This window comes from Condylura cristata, unplaced genomic scaffold, assembly GCF_000260355.1.
Source record: "Condylura cristata isolate star-nosed mole 26May11 unplaced genomic scaffold, ConCri1.0 scaffold00013, whole genome shotgun sequence".
In the NCBI taxonomy this organism is placed as follows: Eukaryota; Metazoa; Chordata; class Mammalia; order Eulipotyphla; family Talpidae; genus Condylura; species Condylura cristata.
In genome coordinates this window covers 26,726,731-26,748,964 of record NW_004567114.1, presented here as the reverse complement: position 1 = coordinate 26,748,964, position 22,234 = coordinate 26,726,731, and the positions used below count along the sequence as shown (strand labels likewise).

Here is a 22,234-nt window from a genome sequence, read left to right as displayed (position 1 = left end):
ATAGAAGATGACACCAAAAATAGCATGAGGTCCCTACTTTCCCAATGAGAAGATCAAAAATGAGCAGATTGTCTATCTTAAATATATCTAACATTAGGGGTTAATGTAAGTAATAAAATATTCACTAATTTAAAATACAAATATAAATTTAAAATCATATAAGTTATTACTGCAGATAGTATCATTTTTCCATTTAAAAAATTGTGAGAGATTTCTTTCAGATAATTTTTTTTAAAAATTTATTTATTTATTCATATAGAACTGGGGTACAGGCCAGAGATGCGGAGGGTGAGAGGATTCACCAGAGACAGAAGAGTGGGAGCAGAACAGGCAGATCAATGAAGTACACTGCTGAGGGGAGCAGCAGGCGGGTCAGGAGAAGTCTGCCTCGCCATGTGTATCTTCTCCGGGGCAGGCGAACCGAACTCATGCGGAAGTGGCTTAAGCTTCTTAGTGCTGTGCTTTAACCCGCTGCACCACCAGGGAGGGCCCTCTTTCAGATAAATTTAACATTTATCATTGTCTTTATTTTTGACAGAGTTCCTTAAAATTTATGTAAAAATTTTCCATGGCACATCAACTTTACTTTGGATTTTTGTTTGTTTAAACATTTATTGAGAGATAAATCACATACCATACAATTGATTCATCTAAAGTATCTAAATCAGTGGGATTTTCTCATTTTATTAGTTTTTTTTTTAAACTGGTGGTAAAGATACTAACATACAACTTGCCATTTTACCCATTTAAATTGTACAATTCAGTGACATTATGTACAGTCACAATATTGAACAAACATCACCACTATCTATTTCTAAAACTGTTTCATCACCTCAAACAGAAACTATAAGCAGAAAATTCCAACTATCCCCTTTATCTCCCCTCAACCTCTGGTAAGCTTCAATCTACTTTCTGTCAATATGCATTTGCCTTTTGAAGTGGAATCAATTTTGGTCCATTTCTAAATTCTGACTAATTTATAGCTTAATGTTTAATCCAGGTGGTACCTTCATATGACTGATTAATATTACATTGTTTAGTCCCATTTATTGTTTAAGTACACTTAGGTTGTTTTCATCATTTGATTATTGGTCATAAACCTTCATTGAACACTGGTATCAATTGAAATTCTTGCTTTTAGTGCTGCTTTCTTTGATATACCTAGAAATGGGATTGCTGGATCATATGGTAATTCAAAGTTTAACTTTTTGAGGAATCAAATTGTTTAAAAGGTTTATGATATAAATTCTAACATTTAGTTCTTTGATATATGTAGAGTTAGTATTTGTGTATGATATGAGTTCACCCTAATTTCTAGTTTTGAAGATACAGCATTATAAAATTTTCTATTTGAAAATAGTATTGGAAATGTAATTCCAGATCTCAAGTGTAATATTAGTACATTTTCCATTTCCTTTCTTTCATCTTGTAAGTATGACATAATATTTACAACACAACCACATACCACCTTGTTTTTTATTAATAATGTATGGTAAAAGTCTACTGAGAACATACAACATTGGTAATTTTGGAGTAAAGTCTTTTAGGTTAATGAGTTTTTGTCAAACAGTACTTTTGATAAAAATAAAAGAGAATGATATGTAATAGGTGAGCCCACTTATGAGTTCAAATTTAAGTTAATTGCTTCTTTGCTGAGGGGTAATTTGGTTTAAAAAAATCTAACATGTAAAAATGTATATGTATATGGACTCAAGCTTATTATTCAAATAATTCATAATCATATAGCAAAATAAGCTTTTGAATGTTTATAGGTGATAACAAGAGAAAGGATTATAGCCTGAAATGATGGACTTGAACTATTTATCTTAACATTTAGAGAGAAAATAAATTTCAGAACAAAACTACCTTAATTTCCTGCATCTGTCAGTTGATAAACTAATTATTGCAAATGTTTAGGAAAAGAGGAGGTAGAGTATGAAATGAAAAGAAGCATGAAGTGTTATAAGTTCAATGAAAACTTTAAGAAATAGATAATGTCTATTCCTGTGTTTTAAACTATATCTTAACACAGATAGAATGACTTCTTTAAAGTCAGAAAGAAACCTTAATACCAAAGTGGAATAAATATAAAAGGAAACTTCATAATATCTGAGAATAAAGTTAGGAAATTACCCAAACCTGAGCTTAAAGAAACTTTGTAAAGTACATAAAGCCTAACTTGAATGATTAGGTGGTCATGCTATATTCTTAAATTCTTATGCCATCAAATCTGTTCTTATAAAGTTGTCAATTTATGATAAGTTGTTTTATAACTGTGCTATAATTTCAGTGAATTTAGGGGGAATATACCTAGGCAATTCTCAATATCATTTTTTAAAGAAAAAATTATCAAAATAGCTAGTGATTTTTTTAAAAGTTAAACAATAAGAAAGAGTCAATATAGTGTAAAAACATAAAGCAAAGTGATTAAATTACAATTACAGAAAAATTAACTCAGATATAACAAACAAAATTATATATTTCCTTAACATATGTATATGTAAAATTGGAATTTATTATATTATAAATGTGATGTTTGATATAGACAGTATGAAGGATCATTTAATAAAAGGTATTAAGAAAATTGACTAACCATTTGGTGAAAAAATTTTATCATATATCACAAAATGAAACTATAGATGGATTAAATATTTAAGTTTTCAAAGTTATTTTTATGATCTTTAGGTAAGATACACCTTTCTAGGTGAGATATGAAATTAAAAAATTATATTAAAAATTTTTTGATAGAAACACCCTGTTCAAACATTTAAAACTTCAACTAAACAAAAACGTTACAAATATCAAACATAAAACATAGTATTTGCAATAGATTTGCTGCCAAATCTTTTAACATTTTCATTATATAAACAATTCTAACAATTAGACAGAATAAGACCACCAATATAGATTTATATTTAAAAAAAAAAGGAGATAAAGACAACTTGCAAAGGGAAAATTGTAAATTGCCTTTAAATATTTATTCATATTTATACTTATAGCTGTTAAGAAATGTAAGTTTTTAAAATGTAACTTTCTTGCTTTGTACACATTAGTTTAATTACTATTTAAGACAAATGACTTGGAATTGGCAAGGTTTGTATTAAAAGAACATTATTTTTTAGAGCATAAATTGATACATTTTCTGTGGGGCACTCAACCCATGTCATAAACATCAGTATAACTACATAAAAGCCATTCATTCTATAGTAGAAAGATATGGATACTTCTGCTAAAAATATACCTGGTTTAATTGTTGATTTGGTAGTTTGAAAGACCTTCCCACTGTGTAAAGACTTGACCCAGTAAAATGGCACACCTTTATTAGACATACCCTGTAAAAGGACATATACTATCAGTTTTTCTATTTACTGTTTCTAAAAATATATAATGGACAGCATGAAGGAGGAACCAGAACTCTAGAAAATCTAAACTTTGGAGCTGGGTCAGAGAATACCTGAGAATGGGAGCATATCGCAGCATTGCTGGTGAGACAGCTTTGGACAAGCAGCATTGTAATGAAGTCTAGCCTGGGATTCTGACACCAAGACTAACAAAATACCAGTCAGTGGTCCTCTTTAGAGAAAGACAGAAATAGAAATAAATTTTCTCCAAAAAATATTTTCCCCTATTTAGGTCAGCTATTCTCCAACAGATTAAGATCAAGTTATCAAGTAGTGCCAAAAGTCATCAAGCATACAAGTCAGTAAAACCATTAATCAGTGTATGGACTGAAAGATATAACTGCTACAACTTTTAAATGGAAAATACAAAGACAGCTAAGAATTAGGTGACCATTATCATTTATTGTCCATGCTAGGAACTTTTATTTAGGAGAAATGCTGAATTAGACAGGATGGAGGCAGAACAGAAACATATTAGACTATGGCTGGGAACCGGAGTCTATGGTTAACCTGCCTGTCATGAAATTTTCAAGTGAACAAAGACAAACTCAGAAAGATAAAGTCTTAAGAAGAGACACTCACTTATGAAGGAGTAAATTTGGGGTGAAGTAACACTCTCAGAAATTAAAAAACATGTTACAATTTTTTAAAAGATTTATTTATTTATGCATACAGAGCTGGGGTACAGGCCAGTGGTGCAGGGGCGGTGAGAGGTGGATTCACCAGAGACAGATTGGGGAGCAGGACAGGCCGACTGACTAAGTACACTGCTGAGGGGAGCAGCAGACCGGCCAGGAGAGGTCTGCCGGGCCATGTGGATCACTTCCCCGGGCGGGGATCAAACTCATGCTGAAGTAGGTTTAGCTTCTCAGTTTTGTGCTTTAACCCAAATGCACCACCAGAGAGGCCCATAATAAGTTACAATTGCATTTTAAATTTTTAATTCTGTGAACAGTTGAAGCAGCAGATTAGACCAATAGAAGAGAAAATTAGCATACAGAAGTACATATGTGAGGAAGTTACTTTACATAGGGACATTTACTCAAGAGATGGTGTGATAGAAATATGAGAGACATAAGGTATGGAAAGTGAATTGGAAAGGTCCAAAAGTATATTGCGTCAAAGCACCAAAAAGAGAGAATAAGGACAGTAATTAAAGAGATAATAGCCATAATTTTGTAGAACTGATTTCAAAAATGAATCCACAGATCCTGGAGGTATGGTATATCTCAAGAAGGATAGGTAAAAGCAATTGCCTGAGTTCATAAAAGTGAAACAAAGGAGATTTTAAATTTAGTAGTCAAAAAGAACAGACACTTCTGCTTACATAAAAATGACAGTGACTGTTCACCAACATTGGAATAAAACAGATGATTAAAAAAGCATTTTCAACATATTAAAGAAAATGACTAGAATTGATTACCAGGAAAAATATCTTTCAAGAATTGGAATGATATAAATCGCTTACAGATAAACTAAACAGAAAATACATCACAAAGTCCACACATGAACTCCTTGAACTGTACTTCCAAAAACAGTCAGAATATTCTGAGATTCTACAAGAAGCAATGATCAAATAAAATGTTGGATAAAGTGAAGAACATAAAACCAAACCAATATTGACTGTATTAAATAATATTTTGTGGAATTTAAGATTACAAGAATAACATGTAAGTTAGGAAAGGGTGATTTAGAGAGAAGTTAATATGTATTTTAACTGTAGACTTTAAAGTTAAATACATGATAACAATGTCAATCAAAACAGCCAAAAGACTAGTAAGGAAGTGTATAGATTCTAACCTGAGTATCGGAGCTGGAAAACACCAGTCAAAGTAATATTTTTTAAAAAATGCTCTATAAATATTTTCCTCAACTGTCCATTTATAAACATCTGAAGAAGAGATAGATACACCTTCGAAATATAATTTTGATATAATTTTTTATGATTATGAAATAGAAGAATTGTAAACTATTTTTGTACAACTATGCATTTTATGATGTACGTATACAAAATGTCAGCTTTGAGGTTCACAATATAATGTAGAAATTTGCTCTAAAATTTCAGAGAAAATTTAGAATATATTCATTAGGTTAGGGCAATAAAATATTAAATTCTAGGATGCTGTCAACTCATTGTTTTTGTGGTTTATATTTAAAGTTATATAACAGTTCTTTAAATGAAGATAGTAATTGATTGTACAGAGAATTCATAGTTCTTAAGTATCTGATGCTTCAAACCTTGTAATCAATTTGACTACTTTACTTTTTTTTGGTTAAATAATTTTGAAACATTTAAACATCTAAGTAATGTATTATTTTCTCTTCCAAAGAAACTTTCAGTTTCTACTGCTACCCGTTCCTCATTTTGGTGTTATGGGGAGTAAAATTTTAAATCAGCCATTATATAGCAAATATAATATATTTTTATACAAGCATGATATATTAAGTATTTGGCTTCTCCCAGATAATAATTTTGCTTCTCATAATTATTTTGCTGTTCCACATAATCAAAAATCTTTGAAAAATATCTTACAAATAATCCATGCAATGCTTTTAATAGGCCAAGATTAAAAATTTACATACTTTTGCGTCATTCATGTTTTTTTGTTTTTGTTTTTGTTTTTGTTTTAAGATTTTATTTATTTATGCTTACAGACCTGGGGTACAGGCCAGAGGTATGGTGGGTGAGAGGATTCACCAGAAAAGTGGGGAGCAGAACAGGTAGATCTACTGAAGTACACTGCTGAAGGGAGCAGCGGGGTGGGTCAGGAAAGGTCTGCCCACCATGTGATTCAGCTCCCTGGTGGGGGATTGAACTTTGCTGCAGTGGCTTCTGAGAGCTTCATAATGCCATGCTTTAACCAATTGTTTCACCAAGGAGAGCCCCATTAATTTTTTTTTAAAGATTTATTTATTTATTCATACAAAACTGGGGTACAGGCCAGAGTTGCAGGGGCAGTGAGAGAATTCACCAGAGACAGAGTGGGGGGAAGTACAGGCAGATCAACGAAGTACATTGCTGGGGGGAGGGGGGCGGGTCCAGGAGAGGTCTGCCGCACCATGTCGTCACCTCCAGGGCAGGCGGGGATCGAACTCATACGGAGGTGGCTTCCAATTCTTAGTCCTGCGCTTTAACCCGCTGCCCCACCAGCGAGGGCCCCCATTCATGTTTTAATAGGAAGCTTTAGCCTTTTATCTTTGAACATTTATGCCCAGAACATATGATATTAGACCGCAAACATTGCACTGAGGTACCACCTAAATAATTCTGAAGCTACTTTTTCATTATGATAAAAGGACATATTATTTGTGCCTTTTAAATAAGGTATACATCTTTTAACAGTTTGGGTTATTATACACTATGATTTATCTATTTGACCTATCTCTCTAAATGACACAAGAACAATTCAGATTTAAATTCCATTTTTATAAATAATTTTATGAATAAACCAATATTTTTCCTGGTTGATGTAGGTCAGATTTATTTTGAATGCAGGAAATAATTACTTTATTATAATTTCTTTTTTTTTTTTTTAATATCTGAGTCTTCTAATTTTAAAGAATTGTAACTCTTTGAAGTTTCCTGTTCATCGCTACTGGTAACCAGAAATAGGTCAGGAAGATTAAGGAAATAATTTCTTATATATATACATCTTTTTATAATATAAAAAGATTTTAGGCCCTCCCTGGTGGCGCAGCGGGTTAAAGCACTGAGCTAAGAAGCTGAAACCACTTCCGAATGAGTTCGATTCCCGCCTGCCCCGGAGGTGACCACATGGTGTGGCAGACCTCTCCTGACCCGCCGGCTGCTCCCCTCAGCAGTGTACTTCGTCCATTTGCCTGTTCTGCTCCCCACTCTGTCTTTCACCACCCCTGAATCTCTGGCCTCTACCCCAGTTCTGTATGCACAAATAAATAAATCTTTTTTTAAAAAAAAAGATTTTATAAAGAGAATTTTCTGAAGTTGTGGTATCTGAAAATTATTCAGAAAAATATACAAAAGGTTTGATAGCTTCTGGGTAACTTGAGTTAATAAATAAAAAATATGAGAGAAAGAAAGCTTGTAGGAAACCAGTACATAACAGAACCCAGTATAAGAATCTGCATTCCCATCTAGTTCTTGTTTTTTCAGTCCTTGCCTTCAAGGCACAACTTAGTGTAGAAGAAATTTGTCCTTCCTATTAGCTGGTGTCAAGCAAAGTATCAGATTCCATCAGCCACACTTAATGTTCCTGCTTTGAGCACTCTGTTCATGGATATGTAATTTTTCTTATGTGACCAGAGTACCTGATAAACTCTGTTCAAACTTACCTTAATGTAATAATATTGTCTGGCTACCAAATCTTTCGGGTCCATTTTATGAACCTGAAATTTTTTTTATATCCTTTTTTGCTCAATTCTAGAATTTGGTTTTGCTCTTGCATATACTGAGTTGCTCTTAAGTAAACAAATTATAGAGCATATCCCTGGGCTAAAATTAACTTCAAGGTAGTTTTGAAGAGGAAAGTGTTAAAAACAGGCAGTCTCAGTAGTATGTGCGTGTGTCTTAATGGGAATAATCATTCCATTCAGAATTGTTGATGGAATTTTAGTACCTGTAGATGCAACTAACTTCCTCCCCCATTTCACTAGCTGCCATAATAAAATCAGTTACTCGGCTGCCTTGTTTGCCTTAAAGTGAAGATTCAATCTCAGGACTGGGATATGTAAGCTTATATGCTACATTATTCTCAAGTTTTTGATGTATAAATATTTTGTTGAAGAATGGACTCTATTTTTACTTCTTCAAAAATCTCAAATTCGAAGGTCACATAGGCTTTATATGAGTACTTTATTCTTAGCACTGTAGTCTGGACATTCTGAAAGAGTTCCTGTCTTCAGAACTTAAATTACAGATCCTGATTCTGAGATATGAGCCTAAAATTCTATATCAAAAAATGTGTACACACAAATTATGATTTCTAAGAAGAACCTCATATTTAGAGAGTAAAATATTTCTTTTTGTTTTGAATTAGATTACATATACAAACTCTAATTTGTGTTATTTCAAAGAAAATTGTTTAATTTTTGTGATTCCTTTACATTCCTTCAGTTTTACTGCTTTCAGTGACAATGGAGATCTGCACTTCTTTTTGTTATACCTAGATTTTGAGTTTCCCAAAGACCACCAAGGAGCTGATTCCGATGCAAAGTACACGAGGGTCTTTATTGCAAGCTCAAACCTGGGCTCCCAACATGCACCTATGCGGTGGCCGAAGTTGAGAACCCTGAGCTCAGGGAAAGCAGGGTTTTTATTACAGAAGAGGGGAGTTTCAGCTCAGCAGTACATTGGTTGACATTGAACAAAGTTGTTTTGTCTTAATCTGGTTGGTCCACACATGTAAAATGTGACCTTCACTACTCAGCCCACATACCTTGGGACATCTGGTGCTCTCCTAATATATACTGGTTACTTCCTGATTGGCTCTTGCTATGGGATGAGTAAGATTAGGATATTTACAGTTAAACTCAGCCTAGACACCTTATTGATAACCGAAACTTAGGCCTGGCTGGTTCTGAAGCCTGTCATGGCGTTAGTTTAGTCTTTCACTTTTTAGGGCAATTATTAAAAATTAAACCTCTGGTTATTTTTAAGTCTCTTGTTAAGAGATTTCTCTCCCAATATAACAAAGTAAACCTGATCATTCACCTAACTTAAATTAATTTTATATAATTTTATATAACAATGTGTTCCCCCAGGTTGTAACTCACTGAAAATTTTGATCCTTTTTTATTCTTTAGTGACTCTTACAAAATAGGTTTTCTTCTATGAAGTATAATAATGAATGATTTTCATTGTTTATTATATGTCCACTTCCTTAAGCTAGCCTGAGCAGCAGGGTATTAAGTTGAGTTGCCCTTATGCCCTGTTGTGTTCCCCTATTTTACAGGCGCCTGAGTCTTATTCCCATGTTGACAAGATAATGTAAGACTTAGGCTGCTGTTATTTTTACAGCTTTAATTTTTAGTGTAAGTTGTTGTTAAAATTAAAAATTGATATAAACTTATTTGACTTAGCAATTTAATCAATTTATTTACCCCAAATTTATAGCTACTTGCTTATATTTTGTCATCCTTGCTTAGGTACATAATTACATTTGTTTTGTTTTGTTTTTCTGTTGGACTTAAGGTAAAAGCATAAATCGAAGAGGTACAGTTCATTCATTTTTCTTCAAAAAGTATTTCCAGTCTTCTCACATTCTTAGTCTACATCAGTGGCTTATGGTAATATCTAAGGCTATGTTCTGTAATATGTTCTGTCTCCAAAAATGCTGCTTCTTGATAAATCTTTAGTAAAATTCAAGAGTGTTACCAGCATGTTGCATCCTTCAAAACATCTTCTGGTAATTCATAGACATACAAAAACAGATATAATCATAACTTCTATTCCACAATGCTTCTGATAGAACTATTCAGTGTTCACAATTCCTTTGGTTATAGTCCATAGCAGCAACTTCTACAAAATAGGTAACCTTAATTTTGTGCACTAGTACAAATGATAGTAACTGCATATGCTAAGTACTTGCTATGGTTAGGAATGACGCTGAGTGCTTTATATGTTCTATCACATTTAAGCTGAGCACAAAGATCCTTTCCTAACCCTAACCCTAACCCTGAAAGCATATAGTAATAAATTAATTGGATTAAGTTCAGAACCGAAGTTACCGAGCTGAGTTGCCACCTGGAGTTTTCCACTGATTTATTCTTTGACTTGGATTAGCCATGGAATTTATCAGTATATCTATTTCTTCACTCCTAAAAAGAGAAGTTATACAATTCATTTTGTCATAGTATATAATAAAGCAATATTTTAGCTGTTTATATAGTGAATATAGGCATTTTGTAAGAAAGGTAAGTATAAAGTTCTTATGTATTTATTCCATTATTTAATTATGTAGCTAAATAATAGAGTTCATGTTTATTTTCCAATGCAGTGAATAAAAGAAATAACTCTTTCAAGGCACTATAAATTTGTGTTATACATAGTTATTTTATCAGCAATAAAAAGATTGCTGATAAAATAACTATGTATAGATGTAAAGATAAAGCAAGTACTTTAAGTTAACTAAAAATACTTCAGTGTTAAAACACTTTAGTCTTTTAAGAATAACAAATATCACTGTCCTCTTTTACAAATGGAAAACTGAAAGATGATAAATTCCCAGATACATAAAGACAAAGTTCTTGTTAATTTAATATATTGTTATTAATTTAAGTAATGAAGGACCATTAGATTATAGATGATAAACAGTCTGATTATAAAGTGAGGTATGAGTAACTTTAGAAATAATCTTTAAATGAGCAAAACTCATTTAAAGAGAACTCATTTAGAGAGAACAAGTTACAGTATTCAAGCTACCGCATGCCATCATCTCCAAATACTTAAATGTCTACATTTTTCTCATTCTTTACTGCTAGAATTAGTGAGATTACCTAACAACATAAATTTCCCATTTCTTTGCTTATTGGAAATGCTGTACGAATATTCTTCTTTCCCATTTTCTATAATTTTAAAATTGAGAGTGGTATGAGATGAAGGAGATTTTTGGTGTTTTTTTTTCTCTCATCTGGGATGTTCTGCACCCATTCTATTTCCTATTTCTTGTTCCTCTTATCTTTTCACGAGTTCCTGTTTTAGTGTGAGTCTAGCTTTGCAGCAAGGGAATTTCAAACATGATAGTTACATGTTCCTAATGTGGATACCTTTTAAAGAGGCCACCACTGAGAATTATCACATCTTAGCACAAAAGAGCAGTGTTAGATTTTTTAAAATCAGTTGGCATTGAGCCATTTGCAAATAGTACTTACACACCTATATACAAATTAATTGTATTTTTAATTAAGATGTTTAAGCACAGCACAAAGCTATATTGTTACGGAAATATTAAAAACTTTTACTACTCTAAAATCAAGTAATTATGATTATTATAAAATGGGAATCCAGTATATAATTTTTAAGCAGCTGTTATGTCTCTGCTTATGCAATTAAAAACAAAATGAAATTCCAGAGTTGTTAAAGAGATTAAGTTACATGCTCACCATTTCACTAAATAGACAACAGCCTTTCGGTACAATTTTAAGTTGGGTCATCTACCAATCTCAGCTTTCTTCAGATTTGAGAAATAGGGTTTTTCTGACTTCTAATATGAAGATTTCTGAAAATTAATGAATGTTGTTTTCTATATTGATTAAAAGACATGTAGTCAACACCCTAGCACTAGAGAGAACATCATTTTGTTTTCCTAATGCCATAAATGCATATGTAAATATTAAAGTTATTAAAATGCTGATAATTCATAGATATTACTGTCCTTTCACTTGAATGTGATAAAAATTCATATGTTTATATAAGTAGAATATTCTTGTGAAAATCTCTTATAAAAATATTTGCTTATGTGAATTTCCTGAGTTTTTAATGACAATTTGATGTGAATTAATATTTAGATAAAGGAAGAAAATGTGAAAAATGACTCACTGTATAAAAAGTTGTATAACTAAGGAGTATTCAGTACAGTATATATACTCCAGTTGAATATGTTGGCATCTGAATATTAGAAAAAAATTGTGACATTTTTTCATAGTTGAAATAACACTTGGAAATTGTTCAGTCCCAGTAATGTGTTTTACAACTAGTTTTTACCCTGGCATTGAAATAATTGCTTTTTAAACCAGATAAATAAGCTGACTTGCTTGTAGAACACTAGACCCTTACCTACCACATGGTTTGTTAACTCAGTAATGCTTATGGGAACTGAGATTAACAGTAAAAACTGCAGACTTTTAACTTGGTATTTCTTGCTTAGTAAGAAGTATATGTTCATTGACTGGAACAGAAATAATTTGTGTAAATTTCTTTTCCTTGTTTTACCTCTACAATTTGATCTTTCATCAAACCAGGTCTTATTTAAATACTATATAGCTAGGGCAGAAAAGATGCTATCTCCATTTTGAAAACCTTTCTACTTCTTTCAGGAGTGGAAAATTAATTGACCAAAACTCTAAGCAATATAGTATCAATATAATCATACCTCCCAAATAAAATTAGGTACTCTTTAAATCTTCATGCCTTGGCTGTAGTTTCTTTGTAGTGGTAGTCTTTAAATACTAATCACATTGATCTGATAATACTAAGTTGTTTATGATTAATTGGAAGATATTTGTAGTTAATATAAAATAAGCAAAATCTGCAAATGAATGTTTTTATTTAATTCAGTGCTGCACTTACAACAATGTGATTAATTCAGTGCTGCACTTACAACAATGTGACTCATTTCCATTCTGCTTTGCTTCTAAAATGAGAAGAGAAAGGAGCAGTTTATAATTGGTGTTCCTTGATCATCTCTAGATGTTCTAGATATATCTCGAGACACATGTAAATTTTATCCAGCATTTGCAGCTTGGAAGAAGAGAATTTTTTTTTTTAAAGATTTATTTATTGATACTTACAGAACTGGGATACAGGCTAGAGGTGTGGTGGGTGAGAAGATTCACCAGAGACAGAGTGGGGAGCACAACAGGCAGATGGACAAAGTACACTGCTGAGGGGAGCAGCAAGTAGGTCAGAAAAAGTCTGCCACACCATGTACATGGGTCAGCTCCCTGGCCAGGGATCAAACTCGTGCTGCCGTGGCTTCAAAGAGCTTCATAATGTGTTGCTTTAACCTGATGTGCCACCAGGGAGAGCCCGAGAAATAAATGTTTAAGGTAACTTCTGTGTACAATAGTCTACTTACATGGGAGTATTTCTAGTTTATTATAATCCTTTTTGAAGTTATAATATGAAATTGATGTGTTTACCCTTTAGGAAAATTTAATTGACTGAAATTAAACTCCCTATTTTTAACCTAATTTATCACCTTGCTTGGTCTATAGTTTGCTTTGATGAAGAAACCTCACATTTATTTCAGTCTACTTACAAGTTAATCGTCAGGATAGATCATAATAGATAGGTATGTTTTTCAAAGTGTGGTCCTCTGGTCAGTCTCACAAGCATAGCCTGGAAACTCGTTAGAAATGCAAATTTTGACACACACACAACACCCACTAATCAATGTGTAATAAAGGCTCTAAGAGCTTCTGCAACACAGGAAAGTTTGAGAACCAATACTGCAGCCATCCCTACTGTATCCATTATTTGGAGTTTCAAAGACAGTCTGTCATTTAAGATTTTTAGTCAGCAGTGGGATGATTAAAACTGCAGTAGTAGTTTGAAGTGAATTTTATTAAATCTGGCCCTAAAAGTAAAAACATGTAAGTATCAATACACAAATTATGCTTTGTTAATGTCTATAAAAATAAGTGAAAGGACTAAGTGATTTTTTTCAGTCACCTGTGTAAGGAGTAGCAGTATAAAAATATTTAGTTATTGTATGTCATATCCTTAGTTAACCATTATTGTTTGTTGGCAATAGCATTCTTTAAGGTCATGTTTCCTATGAATTTAAAAATAGACCTGCATTTTATTGACAAGTTACCTGGACTGTTGCAAACTTTTTCTTCTTCTTTTTTTTTTTTTAACACCTTCTTCAGATGTTTTTAAAACATCTTTCTGACATACTCATCTTCAAAGTGTAAAGGGTCAAAGAAGACTACATTATGTGATTTCCATAGGAGACTGCAACTTTCATAGTTTAGAAAGTATATAGAAGTTAAAGTGAATAGCTATACCCAGTTAAGCTAGTTCAAGAAAACTTATAACTGAAGCATATAATATCTTACTGTTTCAAGAAAAAAAAAATAAAGATTGCAAAATAAAGTAGAAATTGGAACTTTAGTTGAGAAAAAATGATGCCAAGCTTTTAATAGCATCCTTTTACCACTGATTGATTATGAGTAGTCTGTCGATAATGAATGTATGTTATCTGTTTGTTAACATGCAAAATATCCTTTATCTAGTAGGATTTATCTGTACCTTACTGGCATATATTATTGAAATACTAAAGCTACATTTGTTAAAACAATCCTTATGTTTAGATTTTCTAATTATTTAAACAGATAGCTTTCCCTCCTTATTTGAAAGTATCCTCATGTTCTTTATCTTCCTAAGTATACCTTCCTATGTATGATTTATAGATTATTTCATCTAACCTAATTCTTCCATCCACCTTCCAATTCCCAATTCATTTCTTTGCCTGTACACTTTTAACTCCTATTATTTTATTGTCAGCACAAAAAAATCCTACACTTTCAGCCTTCTACTTCCTGCCTTCCACTTACCAGTGTTATTAGATTTACATTCTTATTCTCCATTTCCCTTCCTCTCATATCTAGTTCTCCAGACCATTTTTAAGTGCCTGAGAATGGTATCATTCTTGTTCTGATAATCAAATATGTAAGGATATAAGGAGGTCTGGAAAGTAGAAGAAAAGAGAGATTGATATGTATTGAATACCTCTTATGTGCTAGGTAATTTGCTTAGTTCATTTTGTAACTTCCTATCCCCCCTGTATGATGTAGGTATTTTTTATCATCTACTTTTCATTAATAAGTTCACTGAAGCTCAAAAAGGTTAAATATTTTATTCTAAATCACAGAGCAACTAAGTGATGAAGCCAGGTTTCAATCTAAATTGGTTGATTTATTCATTAATTCATTTATTCAACTAATATTTATTGAGCACATATACTTTTGTATGTTGAGCACTGTGTTAGGTGCTGCAACAGCTCTAGCCCTTAATCTCTTGGGCCTGAAATAAGTAGTGGCATTTTCTGACTTCACTATGATCTTTCTGCTATACCAGTGTAAAAGGAAGAAAAAATAAGGAAACAAGGATTCTGGTGTTGTATAGAAAAGATGTGTTTTATATAGATGTAAAAAAAAGAGGGGGATGAGTGAGAACAGGGAATAAAAGGGAAAGGAAACATAACACACTATGGCAGAAGGTTAATGGTTGCTTTGGTGGTGGGAGAGCTACAATGAACTCACCCAAGGGGAGAAGTTCTATAGTATCAAAATATTAACAAAGCTGTAAAACAATAATACTTAATAAGATAATTAAAAGAATCTAATTTGTGTATTATTTAGCAACATCCTATCAAAAGGATGTTTTATGTCTTGTCCTAAAGAGAATCTAACAATCTCCCCCTTTTACCACTATCAGAACTAAATCTTTTTAGTGGCATCACCACAATTCATGTTTTTCTCTTATGTTCTAACATATACAAGTTATGTGTTAATGCAAATTCTCTGGAAAGCCTTCAAAATCAATTAACTATCCTATGTGAACAATGTTTGGAAAAAGATGAAGACCTCTGTATAAAGAATATATAGATTCACTTATCATCCATATTATTTATTAAGACACTAAGAATGTTAAGATGGGCTACAAAATACAATAGAAAAAAACAGAATATTAATAAGATATATATGGGAAAATAGGACAAGGGAAAATAAAGTGAAATTAGATCTTGTTCAGTAAGTCTGCTAACAGGGGATTGGCAAATTTGTCTCTGTTCTCAAGGGTAACTTGATTCATAGGCATCATAATTCAACAGGGAACTGGTAGAATAGAAGAGTACCCATTCCTAGTTATGACACTTGAGAGGAAATTTTTCTTATAGATGTTCCCAAAGAGGACCTCAGTACAATGTGATCAACAATGGCTCAGATGTTTCCTAATACAGCTGTGAGTTTCACTGGGCCTTTATGTTGGATTCAATTCCTTATCACAAAAGCAAAGTTCAGTAAAATAATTCTTTGGAAAGTAAAATGAGGCATACTGCATAGAATACCTAATACATCATAGGTACTTAATAAATATTTGTTGTGTAATGGGTAAATGTACTTTGAAGGATCTATTTAGATGAAACTGTGCTGTTGCTTGTTATTTCCTTCCTTTAGCTTTAAAATGTGCTAGCTATACTTTAGAATACATAATCTTTATGCGGACCCCAAATTAATTAAATGTCATCCATTTTTTAATGTGAATTTTTCAAGGAAGCTTTGAAATAAATATTAGCCAAATCCAAAGAGCTCTCTTACGTTGTTCTCAGTAACGACCAAAATTGATTGTTAGGGCTCTATGACTTTAAGATCCCTCAGAAGAAGTTGTAATTCTCCATAAAGCATTTGATAACATGAAAATAGGGTTTCTTCTCAAGAAACTTCAAAAGAATACCAGTAGTTTGATTTTGGAAAGCAAGGGATAGAGTCTGGGTAATATTAGGTTGGCAATGTTCACGTGTATGTTTTTCCTCATCCCATAATTTGACTTATTAATAAGCACATTGTAAAATATCTATATTGTAGATTTCACTTTATAAAGGGGCTTTTTACCTCGTGTTAAATTTCCCACAATTGCCCTCTGAATTCCATGAACAGTGAAGTAAAGAAGCTAATTCATATGACCATTGATGAATTTTCTTTGGTTCATGAGCTATTAGTTCCTTAGAGAACATCAAAACAAGATGCCCTTAGAAGACTTTTTGCTGTTAATCTACTTCTTGACTCAATCCTAGGAATTATGAGGGGACTTGTCAAGAGATATGTAAATCCTAGTTACATGAAAAAAACTAGTGTTTTTCCTTGGATTAATAATATGTAAAAATCAGATACCAACATTTATAAATTTGCATCTGATTACACCAATTTATTGGAGAAACTTTGGTGATTTGAACCAAATAATGGTGAAACATTGCAAATTAGGTAATGAATAGAGCTTCAATTATACCTATCTATACATTTAAAAGAAAGTAATTTGGGGCCCACCCTGGTGACTCAGCAGGTTAAAATACAGCACTGAGAAGCTAAAGCCACTTCAGCATAAATTCGACCCCACCCTGGAGGTGATGCATATGGCTCAGCAGACCTCTCCTGTCTCAACCTCTGCTCCTCTGAGCAATGTACTTGGTCAGTCGGCCTGTTCTGCTCCCCACTCTGTCTCTGGTGAATACGCTCACCACCTCTGTACCTCTGGCCTGTACGCCAGTTCTGTATGCACAAATAAAATAAATAAATAAATAAATAATTTACTCCCAGAATTTAAGAATTTTCTTATCTCTTGCCTGCTGACCCTCTATTTTTAAGCAGTCTTTATTGGGGGGGAAAGATGGTGATGTTGGTTTTCCTCAAAATGTTCTGCCATTGTTAAGTAATGCATTATGCATTCAGTGGACATATATCTTACATCAATTCTGGTAATCCTTTTTTCCGTGAAATTATATGGGATTCACCGATTTGTATGCATATTTAAAGTTTATAACATCAGTTAGCTTTTAATATATACTGGATGTATTTTAACTGCTTTGCCAAGTTCCCTCAACCTAAATTTTGCCAGAGCTGTTTTAGGACTCTCATTCTACTTCAAATGAAATACAGAAATATCAGGCATTCTCTAATTTGCTTCCTAACTTACCTATTTCATTTACCTTTCTTCTTATTTACTGCAATTCTTTATTTTGCAAGCTTTATTCCCATATTGTGCCTAATTATTATAAGTTACTATATTTGTAGAAGCAGGATTAGAAATGGATTCAGTTCTGTATTTCATTCATAACTTTAGCCTAAAATATATCTCTACCATCACAGTATGTTAAATATATATCTACTTTGAACTTTACAATATGAAATGTTTTCTTGTCTCCTCTACTAGTTTTTTTTTTTTTTAGGATTAACCATATAAAATGACCTATCTTAAACTATCTATTGTAATTTATAACTTTATTCTTTTTTAAAATAATTGATTTGTAGTGAAGATATGAACACTGTTAATGTTCATTTTTTTCTTTTACCCAGTTCTTTGGGAAAGTTGGCTTGGTGACCTCTTGACTTAATTTTAATTGTATAATAGAGAAGATGATCTTAGATTTCAGGAACTAATATTTTTAAGTTAATAAAATTAATATCCAAATTTATTACCTATGAAAATCTATTGAGCTATTACAGCAATCTGAAGCTTCATTGTTAAATTTATGTTATTAAGTGAGATGGCAATTTTATTAAAAAAGATTTATTTATTTATGCACACAGAACTGGAGTGTAGGCTAGAGATGCAGGGGCAGTGAGAGGTTTCACCAGAGACATAGTGGGGAGCAGAACACACAGATCAAGGAAGTACACTGCTGAGGAGAGCAGCTGGTGAGAAAGAAGAGGGCTGCTGCTCCATGTGGGTCACCTACCGGGCAGGGATGGAACTTGCACTGAAGCAGCTGAGGTTAGCTTGCAGTACTGAGTCCTAATGCATTGTGCCACCAGGCAGGCCCTAAATGGCAATTCTATAAAATGTAAAATGCCTAGAATTGCAAAGGAAAGGAAACGAATGCTAATATAAAAGTGCATGGGATCTTTTGTCCTTATTTTGTTCAGTGGTCCCCAAGAACTGCCTTGATACCTTTAAAACAATGTTCTCTCAGCTACAGAGTATACTTTATAGGAAACATAATTTGCAATTATTTTTAAGTTAATTTTACTACTCTGCTTTCCTTCCTTTGACTAATTTCACTCAGTCTGCTATTTAATCTTTAATTACAGGCCACAAAAGAAGTAATAGAGCGGGAAGCGCCAGGGATGGCCCTGGCAATGCTGATGGGATCACTTAATGTTACACCTCTGGGCATGCTCTCTAGGTAAGAAAGTCACTAACATGTTATAAAGATTAATTCCATACCACTAATCACGGTAATAGACTGAGAAACCTGAAAAATGATACTCATAACACTTAAGTGTACCCCCTTTTTCCTCCAGATTTAAAAGTCTTAGTAACTTGTCTACTTAAATCTCTGTCACCATTCAAGTTCTCTCTCTCCCTTCTTTTTTGTTGTTGTAATGTTAAACTTTTTAAAAAAGTATATTTTTGCTAAAAGTTGTTAGCCCTAACCCAGAATTCAATTTATTAACATGTAAAATTATTTTTCTTGGTTTTTTTGTGATTCGTAATCATCATCATTAAATACTAATTTAATACAATGAGTTTTTAGTTTTTAAAAATAACTTGTTCTCACAAGTTAGAATCTTTTATTCTAATTTGTAAATAGGCATATTGATACATGATCATTAAAAAAAGTTGGATTCATTTTTATAAACTTGAATTCTTGACTGCTTAATATTTTTAGTTATTAAATTAATAATATATTAAGCACTCTCGTAACATCATCAATAAGTTGCTGGAATCGTAACATCATCAATAAGTTGCTGGAATCTATGACTTTAGAACACATAACAAAATCAGGTCCTTCAATGGCATCATTTTATTGGATTTAGCTGGGTATCTTTTTCTCAGCAACAGTAATGAAATGACATTGAATGAAGCTATTCAAGAACCTGCTATATATTACAGTAAGATCTTTTAAATTATGGCTTTGTTTATATATGCCATCCATCCTGATTTGACATCCATCCTGATTTGGTCAGTTCTGTTATTTATCCCAACAACTCCCATATTAAAATTACCTTTTATGAGGACAACTTACAGCATTTAAATTGAAGATAGAAATATCAACTTAGTAACTATATGTTGATTTAATAGTCATTCATTAATAGCCAGCAGCTTTGAGAACAACCCAAAAAACACAACAAATCTATACTTACTAGGTATCACAGTTATTATTTATATCCATTACTGGTCCAATGTGCAATGTGTATGTAAAAGTAAATATATTCATTTAATGCATAGAATATGAGTTTAGCCTTTCTGTTCCTTTGACTAAGTTTATGTCCAACTTATGGCAGCCACTTTAACCACACCTACAGGGAAAATATAAATGAAACATTAGTTATTGCATTTTCTTTGCTATACTATTTTATGATGCTTTATTTTAGTAGCATGATAAAAATTTTAAATTTAAAATTTCATGCTGTTTTTTAAGGACCTCACATTGATTCTTTTATCAACCCTTACTTATATAAACACATTTTTCAATACTCACAATTGATCCCTTTGTTTTTAAAGATTTATTTATGCCTGCAGAATGGGGGTACAGGTCAGAGGTACGGCAGGTGAGAGGGTTCACTAGAGACAGAGTGGGGAAGAGAAGGGCATATCAACCAAGTACACTGCTGCGGGGAACAGCAGGTAGTCAGGAGAGGTCTGCCAGGCCATTTGTGCCACCTGCCTGGCCAGGTATCCAACTCATGCTGCAGTGGCAGAATAGCTTCATAGTTCTGTGATTTAACCTGTTGCACCACTAGGAAGGGCCCAGTTGGTCCCTTTTCTCTATGGAATTTAGTTGTGTCTTTTAACCTAAGCATGTAAAGGTTATAGACAAAAAAGAGAATTAAAAAATCAATCCTTGTTAATTTTTTTATAATAAAAGTTTGATTCAGTAAATATAATGCTATATTTGCTAAACTCTATTATCACTATGGATATTAAAAGAGGAAAGAAAATAGGTATGGGGCCCTCCCTTGTGGCACAGCGGGTTAAAGTACAGCACTGAGAAGTTAAAGCAACTTCAGCATGAGTTTATCCTCACCGGCGAGGTGATTCTCATGGCGTGGCAGACCTCTCCTGACCCGCCCACTGCTCCCATCAGCAGTGTACTTTGTCAGTCAGCCTGTTCTGCTCCCCACTCTGTCTCTGGTGAATCCTCTCACCAGCCCCTGCACCTCTTGCCTGTCCCCAACTCTGTATGTATAAATAAATATATCTTAAAATTAAAAGAAAATAGGTATGGTCTTCAACTTAAGGATTCCACAATTTATCTGGAGAACTTGTTCTGTAAAGGTTGCAAATTCAATGTATCTTTCTTGATATTCATGTAAATACCACTTTTTATTTCACGGAAAAATATTTCTGGATTAATTATGTCTCTACCATCTGAAAACACATAATTACTGCATACTGGACTTTGAAGTAAGTGGAAAATTAATCATCAGAACCTAAATCTATGGAATAAGTATATCATCTTTATGCTGAATGTTTTGAGAAATAAAATATATGCACAGCATATTAACTATATTATAATTATTTTCTTATCTGTTGTACCTAATTTGTGTAAACTACTTAAGAGCAGCAGGTTTTTTTGTTTTATTTTTTTTCTTTTCTTTTCTTTTTTTTAAGATTTATTTATTTGTGCATACAGAGCTGGGGTACAGGCCAGAGGCTCAGGGGCGGTGAGAGGCTTCACCAGAGACAGAGTGGGGAGCAGAACAGGCAGATCAAGGAAGTACACTGCTGAGGGGAGCAGCGGGCAGGTCAGGAGAGGTCTGCCGCGCCATGTGGTCACCTCCGGGGCAGGCGGGAATTGAACTCATGCGGAAGCGGCTTCAGATTCTCAGTGCTGTGCTTTAACCTGCTGTGCCACCACGGAGGGCCTCTTTTTTCTTTTCAATATAATATGATAGTTTATTTTTACATCATTTTGTACTTTTTTTTTATCTCAATTGTAATCGCGGTGGGTTTCTGAGTCACCCATGTGCCATCACCATGGTCCCGTGCACTTCCCCCCCCAACCCCCCCCAGCAGTTTATTTTTATTCATTTATGTATCCTTATCATCCTCCAAACAAATTCTAGCTTAGTAAATACTCAAAAAATATTTAGTGTTGTGATTACTATTGATAAATCAATGTTTCATCCTACTGCTTGTACATTATTTTTCAAGGTAAGGGAATACATCAAGCTGGTGTTTTGTCTTCTGCTTTACCTGTAGAGAACAGTTTAAAACAAAAAAAAAAAAAACAATTTTTTAAATATAATCTAAAAAAAAAAAAACAACATCCACAGATGAAGATAATTGTAATACCTATATAGACAAAGGGCTAATGTACATTATTTTTCAAGGTAAGGGAATACATCAAGCTGGTGTTTTGTCTTCTGCTTTACCTGTAGAGAACAGTTTAAAACAAAAAAAAAAAAAA

The 22,234-nt window shown here is 33.0% G+C and overlaps 1 protein-coding gene across 4 annotated transcripts in view; it reads left to right on the top strand.

Annotated features, from left to right (window-relative positions):
- The window catches only part of GPHN (gephyrin), a 393,108-nt gene that overhangs the window by 175,325 nt on the left and 195,549 nt on the right, over positions 1-22,234 (top strand). For all 4 annotated transcript variants that reach the window (XM_004681769.2, XM_012724553.1, XM_012724552.1 and 1 more), the window contains one exon: positions 18,909-19,003. In XM_004681769.2, the coding sequence (XP_004681826.1) occupies positions 18,909-19,003 (95 nt within the window). The remainder of the gene's footprint in view (positions 1-18,908; positions 19,004-22,234) is intronic.